Below are 23,141 nucleotides of genomic sequence, written 5' to 3'. Positions count from 1 at the left end.
TGTCAAGTAAACAGCGACTTTTGCCCTATTCGGTCTGGCATTGAACTCCGCATTGCCACAGTAGTATTACTTAAAAAAAAAAAAAAAACTACTATTCCCAGCAGGCTTTAGGGAAAGAGTTGCGAAATAAACGAGGATATATAAGATGCATCTCGGGCAATGTGAAGTTCAGGCTGCTCGGCGAGTTTCGGGGTTGCTAGTTCTTCTGTAAGGCGTATTTTTTAAATTCGGTATTATTATTATTATTATTATTATTATTATTATTATTATTATTATTATTATTATTATTATTATTATTATTATTATTATTATTATTATTATTATATTTCCTCTCCTCGGAAAGCTGAGAACAGTTCCTCTGCTGCTCCCTTTTATTTTCTCCGGTCCTTCCTTCCTTTTGTCCGACAATTGCAATGAGACCCAACGAAGCAGGGGAAGCATCGTCCGCCACAGAGGTGCGCTTGGAAGAATGGAAGCGGTGGGCGGCTGAATGCATCGACGAGTCTTCGGAGTGCCTGGGCGAGCTAAGCCGGGAGATCTGGAGCCACCCGGAGCTGGCTTTCGAAGAGCACCATGCTCACGCCGCCCTGACGAGCTTCTTCGCGGGCCTGCCCGTCTCCTCCTCTTCGGCCGCCTGGTCGGTGCAGCGCAATTATAAGTTAGAAACGGCCTTCCGGGCGGACTGGAAGTGGGACGGGGCGCCCTGCTCTCCCGCCGAAACGAACCAGGCTACCCCGCCGTCGCCCCCGCCGCTTCGCCTGGGCTTCCTGTGCGAATACGACGCCCTGCCCGCCATCGGGCACGCCTGCGGGCACAACCTCATCGCCGAAGTGGGAGCCGCCGCCGCGTTGGGCCTGAAGGGCGCTCTGGAAAGCCTTCGCCAGAACCCTGCCGGCCTCCCTCGTCAGGCGCCCGCTGTTAAGGTGAGAAGCGAGTTGGCATCTTGGTCCTCTTCGCCCCCCTCCTTGGTTTCAATGCTAAGGAGCGCGCGGGATTGTGAAGTGCTAACTTTACATTTTGAGCATATCTTCTTGTTGTTGTTTTTGGTAAATCTCTTATCTTTATCTATGCATTTACAAAATATTGTCAGTCTGAGCGCAATGTTGAAGAGAGGCGCGCACACGCGCCCCAGTAAACAGGCTTTCCCAGGCTTGGGTTCCTTTGGCGGGATGTTCTGTTGTTGTTTTTCCAGATCCTGATGCCTTGTCACCTTCTCGTTTTAGGTCACAGTGCTGGGTACCCCTGCTGAAGAAGATAGAGGAGGCAAAGTGGATTTAATTAAAGCTGGGGCTTTTGATAATCTAGACGTTGTTTTTATGGCTCACCCTTCTCAAGAAGATGCAGCTTATTTACCTGATATTGCAGAACATGAGTGAGTACAGAGGAGTGGGAAAGCTTTGCTGATAATGTCTGAAAAAGGGTCCTGTGCTTTTTGATCCCCATTTAGATTCTGAAGGCTGCTTGGAATCCTTTTTCATCCTTTGTGTCAGTTCATGAACAACACCCTACCAGCAGTAAACTTCTGCTTCATTTTGGCTGTGTTGTGCAAAAGTTGAGGTTCTGTGCTCTGTATATAATATCCTGAAGGGTCTCTTTGGGAGGAAAATAGTAGATAGTTTAGAAGGGACATCAGAAGTCGATGTTTCAGTTCTTATTGGTTTAGAGCTACTTCCATTATTAACATGAATGCATGGATACGATGATGGAAATACATTTTTTATTCCTTTGACAATTATAGCAACAGCATCTTTTCCTAAATTCTTCTTGCTCCTACAGTAGTCCTACATTTGAGGAGTCCTACTCAAATGGCCCTTGGTCTTATCATGGTTAGAAAGTACAGTTACCACCATTTCCAATAACTAACTTGTATTCAGTATTGCTATCTTAATATTTGAAGGAGGCAGAATGCCAAACTTTTTAATCCTCCAAAGAAGGAACAATATCTACGATAAGCAAAAGGAACAATTTCTTGCAACCATAGCTTACCCAGTGCTCTGTGTTGTTTTGCTAAACAAGGGGGTAAGCATTTTCAGAAACTGCTTCTACAAAAAATAGTTATTCCAGGTATTCCTTGACTTATTAGTACTCATTTAATGTCTGTTCCAAAACATGGCTCTGAAAAAAGTGACTTATAATCAGTTATCACACATGCAACTGTCAGTTTCCCCATGGTCACATGATCAAAATTTGATACTTGGCAAATGGCATGTGTTTACAACAGTTACAGGTCCCATGATCAAGTGATCACCATTTGCAACCTTCCCAGTGGGCTTCCAACAATTGAAATCAATAGGATTCACCGTGGCAAAAAAGGTCATAAAATTGGGGGCAACTAGTTTAACAGTTGCATTGCTTAGTAAAGCAAGTTCCAGTCCCAATTGTCATAAATTGAAGATTGCCTGTAATAACTTGCCTGTGTGGTTTTTTTATTTTTTTCGTGTTATCTCATTTTTAAGCAATGTAACTGTGGGTTGGGCCCAGTAGTATTGGCCAATATAAAAACTAGAAAATGGGACAGCCATTACCTTTTTGCAGGAGGATCTGTAGTTGTGAGGATGTAAAAAAAAAATAGTGGATATAACTGCACAGTTGAATCCCTCACCTCTTTGTATATTCCACCAGTTGTACAAAGAGCCACGGTTTTGATTGTAAGGGCATGTCCTTGTCTTTTTTGACACATACACATATACACAACCTTCATTGATTTTCTATAAACTCCATGGCTATTTATTACCCAAACATCTGGTAAACACCAAAGGCTCCCACATTCTTGTTATTCCAGAGCAGGGCTATGAAATTCCCTTCTTATCTACTTATTTACAATGTTCCATATTTGCTTATTGGTTCAGTTTTGCTTGGTAGTATATTTGGCAATATTGAGATAATTGTGAAGTAAGGAAAGGATTATCCCAAATGGCATCCTGTTTTATGACCTTTCAGTAACTTTTTTGGTAATGTATTACATGTAAAATAAAATAGTAGAAAATCAGTATAGTTCAGTTATCAGATATATCTGAAAAATGCAGTATTCATTTAATCTGAATATTTTCGCATTGTAATTTTTTCTGAATGTATAGCTATCAGTAATCAAATATTCTTTTTTTTAAAAAAAAAAACCTAAGCAACCATTTTTAAAGGTTCATGAAACTTCATCATTATACAGGTTGCAGCAAGTACATCTTTCTCTCCTTTTATCATGTTATTGTTTTCAGCATTTTTCAGGTTTTTCAGCTGACTACTTTCTGTCGTGTGACATGTAGCTGTACTATGATTGGTTCTATAGATAAAGCTGAGTGTATTTAAAACACTTGAATTGCTCAATACAGTTCTTATTTCGTAATACCTCTTCACATGATTCTCTAAATAATTTGTTTCAGCTGGGGCTATGACATCCATTACAGAACTGCTCAGGAAATTGGATCTGATGTTTACCTATAATACAGAATTGAATATCTCATAACTCAAATTTATATGGAACAATGTTAATTTTACATTTATTTTCATTTTTCTTTATGTCTCTCCTTATCTCCCCAAATCAAGCTCATGTAGAATCATAAAAATTTTGGGATTGTTTTAGCTTGGATGTAGAGTGGAGCTTTCTTCTTTTAATACTTCATGCTTCTGAAAGTCTACAGACTGCTAATACATTTGATTAACTGCCCTCTGCTAATACCTCTGGTATTAATGACATGAATCATCATTTGAGAAGTCAGTGATGCTAGAAATGGTTAGTGGAACAAGAAGAAAGGGCAAGCAAAGAACATGTTGGCATGATAATATCAAAACTGATACAAAGATGAACATCCAACAACTGAAAGAAGCTGTGTCTGACAGTATAGCACGGAGAGCACTTTCCTATAAAATACCAAGAGTTGGAAACAACTAAATAGTTAGACAACAATTAATGATATGTGGAAAATGCTGGATGGAAAACAAAGTACACTTCAATTTTATTCTTTAAAATGAACATGGCTTATTTTATATGGCTCTGAATGTCACAAGGTGTTCATATGTCTATAATAGTGTAATGAGAGACAATTTAGTGCAGTGGTTAAAGTGGTTACATACTAGAAACGTGGAGACCCTGAGTTTTAATCTGCCTTAGGTACAAAGCCAGCTAGGTATTCTTGGACTAGTTACTTTCTCTCAAACCTAAAAAGAAGGCATTTCTGAAGAGCTTTGCCAAGAAAACCGCTGGGACTTGTCCAGGTAGTCTCCAAGAATTGAACTTTATTGAATGGAAGGAAAAAAGTGTAACAATGTAGATATGTTTTTTATGAAAACTGGTGGTTTTTCATAGTCTAGTATTCTCTTGGACTTGATAAATGAAGCAAATTGCAGGTGCTTTTGTTAGATATATCTTAGCCTTGCAGTGATGATTTCCTGTGGTTAAACTGTCAAACTCCTGGCCCAAAGGCTGGATGCATCACATGCTGGCCACAACTACGCCCAGTTTAGAAAATGGGGGGGAAAGTCCCAATACGTCATGTGACAATGACGTGAGTTTGACACTCTGACTTAGAAGTTGAAGATTTTTTTCCCAAAGAGTAACAGTCGATCAGCATCAGCATTATAGTTATATATATATATATATATATATATATATATATATATATATATATATACTATATATACCAAAAGTGCTATCATTTAGGGGTAGTGATAAGGATATATTAGCTCCATCAGACCAAGAAGCCACAGGAAGGCTAAAACTTTCTAAACTGAGATTTGCTATAACTGTGATGGTGAACCTATGGCACGCATGCCGGAAGTGGCAAACAGAGCCACTTCTGCCGGCACGCGAGAGGTCACCTGGAAGAGCCCCACTGCACATGTGCATGTGCCCCCCTGCCAGCCAGCTGGTTGTCAGGTATCTGCCACGCATGCGCGGGGGAGACATGCGTGTGGAAGACGCATGCAATGTGGCACGTAGGGGGTTACATGCGCATGCACAGAGGCATGCAGTAGGGGGGTCATGCGCGCATGGATTTTTAGTTTATAACTGATTACATTTCTAACACAGAATCCTAGGGGAAAAATATTTTCTAACTAATAATAGTTTACAGTGTTTTTATGCCACAATTTATTAGCTAAACAAAAATATTAAAATGTACAGGTACAACCTACCTCTTGCTTCAGCCTTAGTACCAGATATTGCCTGCTAGTAGAATTCCTTGTCAGAGGCCCTATTCTGTGTGCTTCTCTTCATCTGAAAAAGCCTGCAGGCCATCTCTATCTACTTTTGATAGTATAAAAGATGCAGAAGAAAGAAAGAAAGCTGTGATGGAGCAGGGAGAAGAAAGCAAGCTCAGGTAGTAGTTCTTACCAATGCATTTAACAGAGAAACAGACAAAACCTTTCTATGAATATGTTCATATCTTAAATTCTATGTTTCATTTCATGCTCACTCTAATTAAAATATATCTGTAGGCATAAATAGGCATAAGGATTCATGGATACTGGAAGGCTGAATAACCAAACAAATATTTGTTCTAGAAATGGAATCTTTGGTTCTTAATAGATTGCCCTGTTTCATTCTTTTTCATGCTAATCAATTAAACCCAGGCATGACCCAAATAAATTAAGCTCTGAAGTGTCCTTTGCAAGTTGTTTGGTTATTTGAGACAATGCTGAAAATGTAAGAAATTGATAACGCAGCACAAACCTACACAATTGTTTTCTGCCCTGGAAAAGAATATTCTGATGTTTTGTAAAGTTTGTTCAGGAAATAATTTTGGGGAAATCATTTAAAATTCTTTTTTACACTGTAAGTTCTAATTTTAAAACTAATGTGTAGCACATTTATTGTTTGGATTATATGCAGCTTCTAAAACAATGTTACCAGATGTGCAGATCTTTGCTAATCTTAAACATTCTGCTTTTTTGTCTTTGAGCTTTGGTGCTCATCATTTTTATGAAGGCCCATTATATGGGATGCAAACTGATTATGTACCACTAAGCCAATGTCAGATCTTAACGACTGTATAAATACATTTTCTCTAAGACAATTGGTCCTTTACCTGGGCCTTCAAGTCTTCAGACCTTCAATGCACCCATCATTGCTATAACTCAATTTATCCACCTTGCTGCTGATCATCCTTTTCTTCTCTTACCTTTCATCTTTCCCAGCATTCAGTGAACTGGCATGTTCTCTGTGACACACGTATCATATCATCAATGGACTATGCATACATATTTTGCATTTGTGCTTAGAAATCTGTCATGCTTGGTTGTTACTTAAATGCAAATAAAATATGAGTGCAGGCATCTAGCATTATATTCAATGCTGTCAGTGAAAAATATGAGATATAATCCAAAGTTCCTCTGTTTTGAAAGAAGTGCACATTCCTTTACTTATAATTCTATGTAGAATCAGAATTCCCTAGCGTTCTGAGTACTTTAAATTATAAATATATAAGCAGAATAGCATTGTTTTAAATATAATTTTTCCTAAATTCAGAAGACATCAGTAAGATGTAACATGAATGTAAGCAAAAACAAACTACAATTATAGTTAGCTTCATGTATTCATGCAGTGATTTTTGGAAGGTTGTGATAAAATGAAATCAGCAATAATTACCACCTTTTTATTATATTTCCCCCACTGTAATTATGAGACACTGATGGCTTACTGTAATAAGGAATATTACAAGGATTTAATATTTAACAAGGATTCACAGCTGGAACTTAAATACATAAAATTTAAATAGCTATGCCTAAAATCAGTCCAGGTGGGTATCTTATCACTCATCATAGATCCCTCAGAATAACTCACCAGGAATATCTGGAGCCTGTAACAATTGAGACCTACTTAATCTCTTAGTGAAAACTATTCTACAGTGAAGATGCAGCCACTGAAAGATTTCCCTTTCTAAGAAGTTTTAGATATTTGCCAATAATTTCTAAATCAGCAAAATTGGGTTGAAATTTTAACATTCCCGAATTCTGTTTCTTAATATAATTTTTCATATGCTTTATAAACTTTCAGTTCTCACTCATTATGTTTAAGGCTGCATTTGTAACTCAGTTCCTCTTAGTCAAATTTTATCATGTTTTTCATTGCCAGTGCTGTCATTTTAATATATTACTTTTCTAGACTTAAATATATGTTTATTTGGAAATAAACAGATGGGTGACCACATTTGGGCAATTGGTTTATCTCAAAAAAGTTGTTCAGAGTTTACCCTGCTCAAATGAGAGGCCACCAGTAAGAAGGATGGCTGCAAGTGAGGGAGGTGAAAAATACATTCTATAGGAAACCTTCATTTCATTGCCAGCAGAACTACAGGGACATAACCATAGTCAGACTCAACTCAAATAAGACTTTATCTTTGGAAAGGAAGTAAAATATATATTTGCCAGTCATGTACATTTCATTAAAGAAACATCTGCTGTCTTGCCCCTTTATTTTGGCCTAGCTCAGATGACTTTGTCTTCTATGGAGCTCCTCTGTGACAAATAAATTTCTTGATATGAATGACTGTGAGAAATTAATCTATATAACTACACTTCTAATGCAGGTGTATTGTGTTTTGTAAAACATTTTTTCCTGTCTAGAAATGAATGTTGGGTTAGCATATAGAAGTAAACCATAGTGAGATTTGTTCATTTTCCTGTCCTAGGAAGAGCAAATGAGTAGTCTTATCTGGGTTTGCTCTGTACTGGATACCGGCCAAGAACAATGGAAGGAAACATAGGAATGATCAAACAAAGCACATTTATTATATTCATTTTTGGGATAGGCTCTGGCTTAAATAATAAATAAGCTTATCATTTAAGCTCTGGCTTAAATAATAAATCACAGATTAAACAAATCCTACCTTGGTGCAAGCAAAACTAATGTAGAAAGTAGAAAGTAGAATGTAATGTAACAAGTAGAAAAGATAAACCTTTCATAAAATTCCAGGATGTTTTCATCTTCACACATGTTTAACCTGTTCTTTTTACATGGTTTTTGCTGAAGGATTAGGTACTAATTCATTAATTTCCTCCAAATTTAATTTTATGTGCTGTATCAGTTCTCTAACAATATATCTGTATTAGAGATCTAATAATGTTTTGCAGTGCCAAAGATTAGCTTTGACTATGGAAGCTCTGTATTACCTTCCATTCATAACTTTGTGTTAATTGCTGTTTCAGATCTTTGTAGAGTTTGAAGTAATACTATACAATGCAGCATGCACATCTCCTTAAAATTATTTTCATGAAATGAAACCCAAAGGGATTTTCTTTCCTTTAAAACTGATTAAAAACAAGTGATAACTTTTATTTCCTAGTGTGACTGTGAAATACTATGGAAAATCTTCTCATGCTGCTGCTTACCCTTGGGAAGGACTAAATGCATTAGATGCTGCTGTGCTTGCATACAACAATCTGTCCCTTTTAAGACAGCAAATGAAACCGACATGGAGAGTACATGGTGAGACCTTCCTTCACTCTTATGTCCAGCAAGTTATATCAGACCCTTATTAAGCAAATGTGTTCTATCTGGCATGTTAATGTTATACAAAATGAACAGCTGCTCATGTTTACTAGTTTAATTATTCCAATGTATTAAATGAATAATGGTAAGAACTCTGCTTTTCATATGAAAATATGAAGCACCTAATACTATAAAATTAGCTTTTACATAATCATTAAATCCATATTTTCAGGGTGTAAAGTTAAATTGGTATATTTAATTTTAATTCAATATAAATAACATAATGTAGCTTTAATCCTACATTCTGAAGTTAGTTTAATTCAAAAATTAAATATGGCCTTTAACCAAGGAAGAACTTGTATTCATTCTCTAGATATATAAATATATATGCATTTAGAAATAATCTTGGGGTAAAATCAGTAATTTTATTATAACTGCTTAATTTAAGGTCATTACTTGAAAGACACTGAATAATCTTGCATCTCAAAGATAATTATTCTGGATGCATTAAAAATAAAGTTATTATGTGCAATATATGGCATACCTAATAGCTGTTGCCATTTTTAATAATGAAAATTATTAAATTATAATTTTATAAATTATATAAAAAGCAAAAGATTCTTGGTTTAGAGATAAATAATTAGTTTTTCCCAATATGGTTCTTAGGGTATTTTAATCACAATTTATCCATGCCATTTGATCTTGTTTAATAAAATATCTGGATTTTATTTCCAGTTGTTGGGGTTTCTTTTCAGAATATTACAGCATATATAATAAGGGAATTAATGCATCTCAAATAGTAGATAAAAAGTGTTCCATATGGGTCTTGACATCTATTTTGATCCAGATAAAACATTTATTTAGTAACTTATTGGTGGAGGCAAATTATCTCCTTTTCCAGATAATTGTCCCTTTTATGTTTTTCATCCATCCAATTTCTGCTTTGTGAAGGTTTCATTTCATGCTCTCTTAAGTCAGAATGACATTGCTTCTGAACTCTTAGGCAGTTATCATTAATTTTAAATTTACTTCAATTTATACCCTGCTCCCTTCAAACAGTAATTTCTACACGTCACTAACACTATAAGAGAGAGTAAGTGATGGTGTGTTTTATCCCCCAGGTGATCTACCTCCTCAAAGTTGCATGGAAGTTGGTAGGGGACTTCGAGGAAATCTGTAAATATTGCTATGAAACTCTCTTTTACAGGTGCAAATCTGTGCTGATACTATTTTTTTCTTCTGTCTATTTTGGGTCCATGTTAGCTTGATCATAATAGAGTTATTATAGGTGATTTGTTGCTAGTTAGGCTGGCTACAGAAGATTATTTATACAGAAGCTAGCTGGATTACTTTGGGCCAGTGACTCTCTCTCAGCACTAAGAAGTAAACAGTAGCAAAATGTTTTGAAAATGTTGCCAAGAAAACTGCAGGGACATGTTCAGGAAGTTGACACATCTCCACAACATGCATTATATAAGTGGATTTTTAATTGGTATAGCAATTGTTTTTTAGAAAGATGTAAATTGGACCACAACATTGCCTAACAGTTCACTGTTCTAGTTTTTATGTTCTCTTCAGATGAGCAATTTCCCAGAATATTTCTATAACAGTATTTGTTACTATATAACTATCTTAAATATGGAACAGTTTGATTGGGTATGGGACTGTTCCATTCTTTTATCATCTTGCTGGGGAAATTAATTCTGTGTGGCAAATGTTTCATCATTTAATGGGCTGCTGACAAAACAAGATGATTTTGTTTATTAATTTCAGGAACGTGTGGCTCAAAGTAATCTTTATGCTTTTATATCATATAAACCTTAATATGATGGATTATCTATGATTATGGAATTATAATCTCAAATATTGGGAAGCAAGTACTGCTTACCCAGGGACTCAAAAATACATACTTGGTTTTTTCAGATATTTCTAACAGCTTCAGTTTAACTATCCCATGCCCTCCCTAGATGTACTCACCCACCCCTGGCCAACACATCTGGCAGGTTGGAAGGAAAAGAGAACTCAGTCCTTTCTGTGTGTTTTCCCATCTTGTATGCCCCAAAAGCTGTGTGAATCAGACAAGTGGAAAAAATAACAACAAAGCACTTTATTATCACAACAGGACCTGTTAATGTTAATTAATATTACAATTAATTAAAAATTATTCTAGCCAGCTCTACCAATTATTTTGTCTGCTCATTTGGTGTTTTGCTGACACAGCAGCTTATTTGTCTGAGCTGCATCCACGTTGCCAATTGTCCTTTGCTCCGTTCTCTTTTGTTCCCTGTGGGTACAGTGATCATATTTTCTTGGAAGAAATAAATAAAGAATAAACCTGAAAGGGAGCGAATCTGAAATTCCCGGCTGCCACCTGCTTCCTCCCAATACCCCACCCATTGCTGCCACTGCCAAATAGTCCAAACTCCAAATGGCCTGAAGGTTGACATGGAAGCAGTGGCGGTGGCAGCAGGGGATGTGAAAATGGAAAGCCCCTTCAGATTTGCTTCCTTTCAGGGTTATTCTTTATTTCTTTCCTCCAACAAAATATGGTCACCATATGCACAGGGCAAAAAAGAGACCAGAGCAAAGGACAATTGGCAACTTGGATGCAGCTCAGACAAATAAGCTGCTTTGTCAGCAAAACTCCAAATGAGCTGACAATCATTAATTACTTATAATAATAATTAACATTAACATATCCTGTTATGATAATAAGGTGCCTTGTGTTGTTGTTTTTTTCCACTTGTCTGATTTGCATAGCTTTCTTGGACATACAAATTGGGAAAATACTGAAAGGAATGGAATCTCTTTTCCTTCCAACCTGCCAGATGTGTTGGCCAGGGGCGGGGTTAGGAAAATTGCCTCTCGCAGCACATCTGGGGAGGGCATAATTTGATTCAGTGGCTCAACCACCTTTTAGCTTCTTCCTTTGCCTTCTTGGCAAAGCAGGTGATTTGGTCCTGTGGAGCATGACTAGAGACTACCAACCTGGTCTCATCCGTGCTGGTGGCAGGTGGATCCAGAACAGAGTGCTGGTGCGAAGAGTCCAGGGAGAAAATGTCGTTAGCAACACTCCAGTCAAAAAAATTGGGCTCAGGAAGACCTCCCCTTCCTATTGTTATTCTTCTGTCCTCCTAGAGAAACACATTCTGTACATAAGCAAAAACACATGAAGTCACCCTCCTGGCTTTGGAGGGATCGTTGCTGCAATGCTCCATCCAGTTCCTCTAAAATCTCTCCATAGTAGCTGTGGAGTTCCCACCCTGGCTCTTCTTGGGCAGAGAAAGGACTCATGCCTTAACATTCCTTGACTCTGGTGCTCTGCAAACGCTTGTGTGCCCCAGTGTTTGCTCCGACTTTCTCAGTCAGTGCTCTCAATACCCAACGGGGCAGAAGCCTCAACCCCTGCAATTAAGCAGGGGAAGGGGAGGCAGCAGTGGTGGTGGGGAGTAAAGCCACCACCCATCCCCAACTCCACCCCTACTTCTGCCTCACTTTGCCTTGCCCAGCTGGATGGGCAAAGCAACAGTGGTGGCAGCAGGAATGTGAGAATGGGAAACCCCTGGCGCCACCTCCTCCCCACCCACCACTCTGCCCAACACAAGCACCTGCCCAGCTATCTTTCCTCTCTTGCTTGCTTGTGCACACACACACACACACGGCTCTCCATCTAGTCATTAAAAGCAAGTTGTGTCATGCCCTTGGTGGAGACTGACTCCGAGGAAGAGGAGACTGGGGAAGGGCAGAGTCCGGTTAAGAAGCCAGAGGAGGACCCAGGCCCATCTCCTATCTATCCTAGGGCATGCAGGGAGGAGAGGATAAAGGAGAGATGTGGTCTCCTTGGGAGGAAAGGGCCTTGATCCTCTTCATGGGCTGCAGGTGTGACAACTGAATAAGAGTTTGGACCTGCATACTGGCAAATGCTGGAAACAAATTGTGTAAATATCTCTAGTTTATAGTTACTCTCTGAGTTTGGCGTCCTTCCCAGTGTATATTATCTGTGGACATCCTCCAGCCCTTATCTTGCCTGGTTTGTGTTGCTTTTTTCCTTCTTTGTGTAACTGTGTGGGAGTTATTTTGTCTTCCCTCAAAGATATTCAGAGGTTGGAAGCAAACTGAAGGAATAAAAGGGGCTTCACCTGTTTTCTGTGACTGTGTTTGTTTTTGTATCCTACTCTGGGTCATCACAGTTGTTCCCGCAATGAATTGTTATGTTGAGTTGTCCTGCAACAACCTGGCAGCAGTGAGTTGGCAAGGGGACTTGGCAGTGGTGAAGGGGCTACACCCACCTGCCCACACCAAGTTGTCATACACCCAAATTTACTTGCCTAAGAATTACTGTAGTGTCCCATAGGAGGGAAAATAGATTAAACCTCTTGGGGTTAGATTTATGGTGATTTCCCACAGAAAAACATGGAGCACATCTGAAGACATTTCTGGATGTAAGAAACAAAGGTGGAATACAAAGCTTATACATATTTGCAAATCAAGAGTGTCTCCTCTTGAAAGATAAATAATCATAAACAAACTGTAGATATATTAGGTGTGTTGTGTCAGATTTCAGTATTTCTTTTTGATTTTAAGTTTATTATCATGCATTATGAGTTTTGATTTAGTAATGTTACAATTATGATATATTGCCATTTCATGACTAAATTGTTTCTGTACTAGAATGAGAGTAAATTTGAGATTAAGTCATGCTTCCAAATCAGAGCAGGGAAGTATAAAGTAATTCCTACTCTTAAAACAGGCATCAACTATTTTTTCTTGGGGTATATGTTAGAATTAAGTAAATAAAAAACAAGTATATATGCGTATACACACACACACACACACACACACACACCACATATTTCTCAATGATACATACCTGATCAGGTCTGGAAAAAAATGAGGGGTTAGAGTAGAGGTGTAATATACCCTGGATGTCCTTCAGAGGTTTTGGCTGATAATAATACAATATATAATACAAAAATACGTTAGCATTGTTCTTTTTTATAGCATAATTATATTGAACAGAAAAAAGAGAAATGTATTTGAAAATACATTGTTATGGATGCTGAAGTAAATATTACATTTTAAATTGTTCAGTTTTAATCAAAAATTGAGGCCGTAAGAATTAAAATATGAAAGGATGGTTTTATTTTAATTTTTTCCTAAATGCTTTAAATATATTTTGCTTCTGCTTGATATTTCTTATTTAGTTCTGCTTGGTATAGGATGAGACTTTTTTCTCCCAATTTTAAGAGCAACAAATAATCAACAGAGGAATACAGCAGAAAGTGAAAGCTCCTGATTTTGGAATTCAGATGTCCTTTGCTTTTCTTTAGTGCCAGAATGTCTTCAGTGTGAGTTCTCATTGATCTACTGGCAAAGCAGAGAGCCTTGGATCAAGTTAGGACTTTTCTGTTTAGCTGTTTTGTAATAAGCCTCAGAAAAACTTGTGCCAAACTCATTTCAATTACCTATTTCTTCTTCATTGTAGGTATAATAAAGAACGGAGGTGTGAAGCCTAATATCATCCCTTCTTACACTGAATTAGAATTTTATTTGCGTGCTCCTTCTTTAAGGGAACTCTCTACCTTAAAGGAAAAAGCAGAGAATTGTTTTAAAGCTGCAGCTCTAGCAACTGGGTGTGAAGTAAGACTGCTAGATAACTTTTTCAAAGAATAATGTAAGCTGATTTTTAAAACATGGATTATTTGAGTTGAAAGAACAGCAATGCAATGTAAACATTGCCTTTTGTATTTGTGAATAGTTCAAGTACTGATCAAAAGTACTATAGTATGTAGGGAAGAGATGGTTAAAAGTGCTCTGTAACTACTATAATCAATTGTATCAGTTTGGGCAAAATCATAAATTATTAACTCAAACTCAGTTATTTAGCTAGTATCCACAATTTACATTATTCTACATTCAGATAGTCTTTGACTTACAACATTTGTTCAGTGATTATTCAAAATTATGACAACACTGAATAATGTGATTGACAACCTGTACCCAAAGTTGTGGCCACTACAGTGCTTCTGTCATCACATGAATAAAATTCAGGTGCTTTGCAATCCTTATGACCGACCAGAGGGATGCTGCAGCTGCCCCACTCATTTATCTTGCCCCTCCAACCTGGTTGGGTCCCACACCACTGGGTCTCCTCTCCCCATCACACTTGCTCCACTTTCCTTTTCCGAAGATCACCTTTTCCAAGGAGAACCAACCAATACACTGCATGTCCTTCCTATACAAAAGCCATGTGGTACCATTCCGAAGCAGAATTTTGAAATTGACTGCAGTTCTTGTGATCTGAGATTTGCTGCTGCTTCCAAAATGGCATCTGCTCCTATGAAGGCACCATGTGGCTGATCGGCTGATTTATGTTCTGAGAGGCCATCTCTGAAGATCATTTCTGGAAAGAAAAGCAGCTGATCCGACATAGCTTTCCTGTACAGAGACCATGTCATTGCATCCCAGAGTGGGTGCCATTTTGGGAGTGGCAGAGGTTGCTTTATGCCATTCCAGAGCCAGTGCCATTTTGGATGGAACCACAATTCTCACAATCCGAACATTTTTATCCTTATAGGATAAAAAGGGCGGATTAGTCCTAATCTGTTACAAATAATGCAGTAAGTTTTTATATGTTTACTATAGTATAAATCCATTTGTATTAACTATGATTTAATTTCAAGTACCTGTGTAGAAGATTTACATTTTATTGTTATTTTGAGTATATTAGGGTTGTGTTCTGAGTGAAATGTGCCTAGGATTGAATAATAAGCTCTTTATATCCTAACATTTCTTTTCTTGTCTAGGTGGAAATACACAATAATGAAACTGATTTTTACAATGTGCTTCCTAATAAGACTCTACAAAAAATTTACAAAGAAAATGGCAAGAAGCTTGGCATGGACTTCATTTCTGATGACAGTTTAAATGATTTAACAGGTAAGTATATAACCCCTTTTTTAAAATATAATTTTTATTGAAGAATTTTAAACAAATTTAAAAACAGTACAAATATTAGAAAAGAAACAAAGTAAGAATAGTGAATAAGAAAGGAAATAGAAAAAGAAATAAAACAGAAGAAGAAAGGAAAACATTATAAATGAGTTCTGAGCTTTTTGACAGCAGTTGTAAATGCATTTATATTTTACCCTCTGTACAGTTACATCATACTTTTCTTCTTTCCATAAACTATCCTTTCTAATATTCAAAGCCAAAAATCACAAGTTCATTTTTCTTTTTTATTTCCAGTAATTAGTAAATGTAACTGTTGATTTTTCTCTAATAAGCAAGTTAATTTTGCTACTCGTATCACTTTCACAACAATTCTTCAAGAATATAACTTCTTTTAGGCATGGCCCCTTGGTCAAATACTGTAGAAATATACTATGAATACATAAGTGAACAGAAGTAGACATAAATCCATATAGGGTACACAAAATTAGTATCTTTTTACAAATTTGGATTCTGCTTACTATATATATGCAGTTGTTTTCAGATTCAAAATCTTTAAAAAGTGAACATGACAACTATAAAAGTTTTGACACCCATCCATTTGATTTTATATTTTTTAACCTCAAAAAGGAGATTGACCATTCTAACCTCTTGGTAACCCCTCTTGTTCTATTTTCAGCCATTATAAATCCCTCAGCAGGTATTTGAGTATTTGAAAATAAAGGTAGTTTACTTTAACGGACCAGAGAAGGCTTTTTTTAAAAAGTCCAAAACCCTTTAAACACTTTCAGCTAGCAACTTAAACTGTGAAAAATAATGGAATTTACATGGAACCTTGAAATCTGAAACACAAAAATAATCTTTGCTTCCCTCAAACTAGTCAGGTTTGCCAAAGAAAATCCACAGATCACAGCAAACTTTCTACTGAAAAGTTTGCTTAGCACTGTCTCAGATTCATTGAAGCATATTGTTAATATAACAATTATCTGCATGGGAGAATTGTCAAAAGAAACCATTTTTCTGGCCTTTTTAAGCCAAAAAAAAAAAATCTCAATGAGTCTGAAACATTTTGATATTCATTGTGGCTTTATTATGCTTGGAGGATGTATGACCCAGAAAATAACTCTGCAGTTGAGAATGGGTTTAACTAAGCATGTATATATCCAGTGGTGGGATTCAAAAAAATTTACTACCAGTTCTGTGGGCATGGCTTGGTGGGCGTGACAGGGGAAGGATACTATATAATCTCCGTTCCCTCCCCACCACTCTAACCTGTGTTCCAGCTCGGTTCTCCTGTGCAGGGCAACAAAAGAAGACCTAGCAGATCAGCTAGGACTTGGGAGGCAGAGAATAGATGTGGGCAGGGCCAGTCAGAGATGGTATTCCGAACTACTCAAAATTTCCACTACCGGTTCTCCAGAACTGTCAGAACCTGCTGAATACCACCTCTGTATATATCTTAAAAGATAATATCCCAGAGTCAGCAAAGGAGCTAAAAAAATGTTCCATGTCTCAGAAATTGTGAAACATACACCGATAATTTTTTTACAAGAAACATAGTCCCAAGACATCAGTATTATCCAAAATCTATGGGGGATCTTTGAAGCATGCAATGCATGCAATGGGATATGACATAAGGATATCCCTAAATTAGAAAAAGTCCATAAGGAATGGAAAAAAATCAAAACCAAGAATAGATAAAAAGCAAAAATAGCTGGCTATCCAAAACATTTGGAAGCTGGTTTTCTTCTGTCAAAAGAGGTATCACCTAATGTTGACTGACAGGATGACCAAACTTCTCTATCTACCAGTATTAAATTCACTGTTTGCTTATGCTGTATGATAGGCTGGCCATACATTCAGTAATGTGGGATTGGAAGTCAATTTTTAATAAGGATTCTTATTTCCTCATTGTTTCTATTTCTCAAGTTCTTAAAATGTAGGGACAAAAATCCTAACATTTGACATATAAAAAACTCCACCTTAATACTTATTGTATGGAAGAGGATCTATATGGGAGCTGAATATTTTTATTTGCTGTACCCTTTAATAATACTTTATATGCTAACCCACACAATAACATTTCACCTTGTAGACTGTTTGGTATATTCCAAAACCTAAAAATGTTTTGGCTCTCTTTAGGTTCTACTGACTTTGGAAATGTTAGTTACGTGATTCCTGGGATTCACTCCTATTTTTACATTGGTTCTGATGCATTGAACCATACTGAGCAATATACAACGGCTGCAGGTTAGTAGTTAAAAGTGGGTGTATCTTTCACATTTAAAAAAAAAAAACATTCAGAATAATGTGGCAAAATGCATATGGAGTCAAATTTGAGTGATCACATTCTGTTGTGACACCCAGGGCCTTTTGAGGGTGGTAGAACAAGACTGATGGTAAATACCAGAAATACGCAGTATTTGGATCCAAAGCAGACAAGGATGCATATCTCTACCAAAAAAACATGGGGAGAAAACATTTTTTTTTGGTCTAGGAAACTTACCAGCTATGTTCTCTATTGGGTAAAAAACATGGCCCCTTTACCAACCTCTGTAACCATCCTCTCCAATGAGGCCAGTATTTCAGGATGTAAAAGTTATATATATAAAGAGTTATATTCTGTGCATAACAATAGTTAATTTTTTTCTCAATCTCTTGGCAAAAGATCTGATGGCTTCACAGCTTCTGGTTCTAAACTGGACATAAAATGAGTATGTGGAATTGGGAAACTTCCATGCCAATTTTCTTTGTTTCATCTTTGTTTCTAAGTTGAGGAGCAAAGGCAGAACTTGAGAAAGACGGCTTTTGCTGACTAAAGGGTTCAAGTAGATGCACATATTTGTCCCAAATCTGCTGCCCATTCATGCAAGCCAGAGCATCTTGTGAGTGGGGTTCTTCTGTTATAGATAGAGGATACAACTCAATGCAAATGTATAAATACAGCTTTAGTTGAATAATGTGGATTTTACATTGATAGATACATCTGCATCTGTAAGAGACGACTGTTCTTTAGTCTCTATTTCCAGTGGAATTGAGATTGCAATCTTTTTTAAAAAAAGAAATTGTTTTTAAACCTCTCTTCAGATTTGAAATGCCATTACATAGTTCCTATACTGAAATGAAATCTCTTCCTTTTGTGGGTTTGATTATCCTAGGATCAGAAGAAGCTCAGTTCTATGCCTTGAGAGCAGCTAAAGCTTTAGCCATGACTGCCTTGGATGTTATTTTCAAACCAGATGTGTTGGAAAAAGTTAGAGAAGATTTCAGATTAACAAAACTGAAAGAAGAAGGTCATCTGAATGTTCCTGGAAATACAAAAGGGTCAGATAATGGTATTGAAGCAGAATGTGCATCACACTGAAGTAATGCAGCAGATTACAACATTTAAAAACTCAATGGAAAGTCCAGGACTGATCTACTTCTAGGGAATATTTTTAATAATTGGAAAGACAGTGAAACCTCCATGTATTTTTTCAAATAGTATTTTTGTCTAAAATTATGTCATTTGTCTTAATTTCAGATAAAATTACATGTGTAATTCTAAGAGAACATAGATGTATATTAGTGTTTTGAACTGTTGCAAGTGCTACCATGATTTTTTTTTTAAAAAAATATTATTTCTGTAGCCATTGTTCTAATGTCAAGGAACACAGTGAGCCATGCTTTTTATATGGAGAGCCAGTTTGGAATAGTGGTGAAGGTGCTGGCCAGAAAGCAGGATATTGTTGAATTCTAGTCTCACCTTAAGCATGAAAGCCCACTGGGTGACTTTGGGCCAGTCACTTTCTCTCAGCCCAACCCACCTCACAGTGTTGTTGTGGGGAAAATAAGGAGGAAGTAATATATGGTATGTTCTCTGCCTTCAGTTACTTCTAAAAAAATAAAGACAAGATAAAAATCTAACAAATAAACATAATCATCAGAAAAATTAATATATTAAGTTATGTATAATTGAATTATGACTTTTGCAAAGGGGGATACCAAAGGTTAGGCATTGTTTGAAGGATGTGCTTATGTTTTTAATATTAGAAATAACTTCTGTTCTCTTAAACACCTTCTCATAAATGGAGCTTAGTTTCCAAAATGCAACATTTTTCATTATCTCTCAACTTTCCTGGAAGGCTATTTTTAATCACTAGAGATTTCATACCTGAAATACATTCCTTTACTCCTGTTCTGCACAATTTTTGGATCAAGCTTCTCTCTTAATAGAATGTATAATATTTATTCAAATAATAGGAATGTGCAATGTTTCGGATTCAATTCTATTTAATAGAGTAGTATGAAAGTAACCTCAGAGAGTCAATTGTATGGATCTAGGAAATTATGTTATTGTTTTAAAGAATTGTGTGCAGGTGGTACATTTGCATACTTGCACGTTCAAAAAGTGCCTTTTTGAAGTCATACGCAAAGAACTATACAGTATAATACAGAAGTAACCAGGCATAACAATTAAATTTGAATCCAAGACTGGGGGGGGGGGGGATCTTGTGAAAATATCTAATTAAACAAGAATGGGTGATTCTCTCTATATTATAGATAAAGGCGCAATATAAAGCAGTATTTTAGGTTTTTGTTTACGTTGCTTTATAAAATATTCAAAAGAAAACAACAACAAAGTTTCCTCTATTGCATTTGCTCAATTGTCCATTTAAGCACTGGAAGAATTGTACTTTAAAAATTAATTATTCCAAAAATTTATGTTATGGGTGCAGTACAAAGTAAATTAACAGACTACAGAATTGAGTATGACTCTGCTCCTTTATGTGGAAAATAGCACTTCCTTCTTCATGCAAAGAGACAGAGTTTGGTATTATTCCAGTTTAAAGACTTAGGCTTCTTTTTCTGCTAGAGAACACTTTGAGCCTTTTCATTTTATATGAGCATCAAACAGTTCCTCTCCTTCAGAAGATCATAATCAGTCCTCTGAAGTATTTTGACTGAAAGCAAAGTGATAATCTGAAATACAGTAGCTGCCATCTTGAAATAATAATTCACCAAGTAGCTAATAGTATGGATTTGGCCTCTAAAGTATTTGGAATAATGCTATATTTTTGTATTGATGGTGAGAAGCAAATAAACAGGTGAGAAGTGAGTAACCAAGAGAAAAGAAAATGTTGCTATTTCCTCTTGCAAGGGGATATCCTATGAAAGAGTACTACAAATGATTAAAATGTGTTTTAAAAGCATGTTTTCTAAATATTTATTTTAAAAACACATAAAATTCTGGTTTTTTAAAAAGAGTATCAAGTATTGATTCTTTATTCTAAGGGATAATTATTTCTGAATGTAAGGTAATACAAAATCTTGCCCTTATTGGCAACATTTTTAAATAATTGATTACTATTTTTCTTCCATTTTACAAATTGGTTAATTCTTCTCATATTAATACTATCTAGAGTTGTTGAGGGTGCTCTAGAATAATATTGCCAAACTGCTCCATTAGCTAGATTACAAGCATCAGTTGGAAAGTGGTCGTGTGGTCTGTTTGTTTTGTATTAATGCTATTAGTCAGCCTTTGTATTTGGTATTCTGTAATACTTATAATAAGAACCAGTTTAATTAGCGATTATAGAATCAGGCTAAAAACTGGTAGTTTTACTTCCACCTTGGGTATAAAGCCAACTGGGTGACCTTAATCCAGTCATATTTTCTTAGCCCTAGGAAAAATGAAATGGCAAACTACTTCTAAACAACCTTTCCAGTCACCAAAATCAGACGTGATTGAATACAAAGAGGGAAAACTATAATGACAAATCAAGCCTTGCAATGCAATTCTGTGAATACCTACTCAGAAGGAAATCCTATTAATAGATTTTCTATCTATCTATATCATCTGTATCATCTATATCTGTATATACATATACAGTATACATACATAATTTCACATTGCATCTACTTATCTAAGCAATTTTCTCTATAAATATCCAGTGCTTACTCACTTTTCAACTGATCCAGTAAATTAGTTTTTAACATCTTAGCAACTTATAATAAATGTATTTACACTCTTTTGAATTAATATTCTAAATGTTGTAGCAATTTCAACAACTAATTTTTATGGATTCATGATTGAAGCAATATGCCTATTTTCTTAAATATACATATTCATATGCAATGAAGGAAGAAACTAAAAACACTGAAACTATTTGAGAATTTTGCATGTTGAACTATTAATTGCATGTTAGAAGATTTTATTTTTAATAATAATTTAATGTTTGTTGCCAGACGAGATTAGGATATTCTTTAAAATGAGCTGCCTTTTTGAATTTTTATATTACATCTGACATGCTGGAATTTCTCTTTATCTTCTACAAGCTGTACTTGGAAATCATAAATTATTTGTACAATTGTGATATTGTAGTAGTATGTATAAATGTATTAAAGTTACACTTCATTTCTTTGTCCAAATTGGTCCTTTCTACCATGCACAAAAATAATTTTATCGTATTATATCTAGCATTTGATTTGATTGAGCCACCATTTGAAATAACTTTATATTTTCAGGAAAAATGTGGCTCTGGAAGAATTTTTCTCTCTGAAAAATTGCAGAATCCAGTTGTGACAATACTATAGGAAGTAGAGGGCTTTCAGACTGGCCAGACCAGGTTTTCCAAAGTTCTTGTCAGAATTGACATTCAGAATGGAAGAGAAGTAGTACTGCACACTGGAAACATCTTTTCCTACCTAGACTATTGATAAGATGGTTAGTGAAAACTTAACAATATTTCATCTTGTTCTAGTACTACCCTTTTCAACTTTTATCAAAGTTGCAAAGCTTCCTCTGTTTTTTTTTACCTGACATAGCTGTTTAATCACTTTTAAAGTTAATTCAGATTATTTTACACAAAAGTGCTTGAAAATTTATTTTGTTATACCCAGAAATATTCCACTGTTAAAAATTAGCTTCTGTCACCTGAAAAGAATTAGAAGTGAGCCTGCTCTGTAAATGCTACACCACTATTCATATTTTGTTGAGCAGTAAAGTTAATTGATTGCATTATTTTTACTTTTGCACCTCATAATTATCTGAAACTGTTTACAGCAAATCAGAGTAAAAGCATCTATCACTAGTAGCATAAAATAGGAATACTTGACTTATTAAAGTTTGTCCCTCTAAGATGGCAGAATTTAGTTTTTAAACTTCTCAAAGGATATTTATAATATATTTATACATATTGAAATCCTTGTATACATTTACACATTTTACTTTATTTCTATTTTTCCTTCCCCTCTCATTATGTTTACCTTATACAGTATTTTGATCCTGTCAAAAATGATATTTTATCCCATGGAATTTTCCAGATTTTCTATCCTTTCTACACATGATGGTGAAATTAAATCTTGAAACACTCCTCAATAAAGCATGTGAATTCTCACAAGGTGCCATAGAACCTTACTATACTACACACATTTGCTCCTACCTCAAACACACTTCCTACAGTGAGAATGTGGCTGTATTTGCTCCATATAACGTGTGTAAGAGTTGAATGAATAAGCTGAGTACAAAAAGTATATAGGGAGGGGAAAGAGAAGGCATAGTACATCCCACAGTGAGGCAATTAACTGTGGTGCAGCAAAGGAACAAACATTACCCCAAAGACACTTTTTCAAAAGGTAACTAAACTTCCTTGGTTTTTTTCCCCTTTAAAACATTTCACTTATTATCCTTGAAGCTTCTTCAGTTCTCACCACATCTGTCAGAACTGAAAAAACTTCTTGGATGAAAAGCGAAACGTTTTCAAGGGGGAAAAACCCAGTTGCCTTT

General features: G+C 36.0%; 1 protein-coding gene across 1 annotated transcript; it reads left to right on the top strand.

The window, feature by feature from the left end:
- Positions 1-5: 5 nt before the first annotated feature.
- PM20D2 (peptidase M20 domain containing 2) lies at positions 6-21,770 on the top strand. Its single transcript, XM_026726742.2, has 7 exons — positions 6-923; positions 1,224-1,372; positions 8,277-8,419; positions 13,908-14,062; positions 15,229-15,361; positions 17,516-17,623; positions 18,532-21,770. Exons 1-7 carry the CDS (start codon positions 414-416, stop codon positions 18,735-18,737), a joined length of 1,404 nt encoding a protein of 467 aa, XP_026582527.1. The 5' UTR covers positions 6-413; the 3' UTR covers positions 18,738-21,770.
- Positions 21,771-23,141: the final 1,371 nt, after the last annotated feature.

Source organism: Pseudonaja textilis, chromosome 1, assembly GCF_049901715.1.
Source record: "Pseudonaja textilis isolate UNSWEBS1 chromosome 1, rPseTex1.2, whole genome shotgun sequence".
NCBI classification, from domain to species: domain Eukaryota; kingdom Metazoa; phylum Chordata; class Lepidosauria; order Squamata; family Elapidae; genus Pseudonaja; species Pseudonaja textilis.
This window is presented reverse-complemented; position numbering and strand designations above follow the sequence as displayed.

Excerpts from the sequence above, each read along its gene's own strand:
- PM20D2 (XM_026726742.2), top strand. The coding sequence starts at position 414 with ATGAGACCCAACGAAGCAGGGGAAGCATCGTCCGCCACAGAGGTGCGC. Across the intron at positions 1,373-8,276 it reads CCTGATATTGCAGAACATGA|TGTGACTGTGAAATACTATG; the intron begins GTGAGTACAGAG and ends TTTATTTCCTAG. Across the intron at positions 8,420-13,907 it reads ACCGACATGGAGAGTACATG|GTATAATAAAGAACGGAGGT; the intron begins GTGAGACCTTCC and ends TCTTCATTGTAG.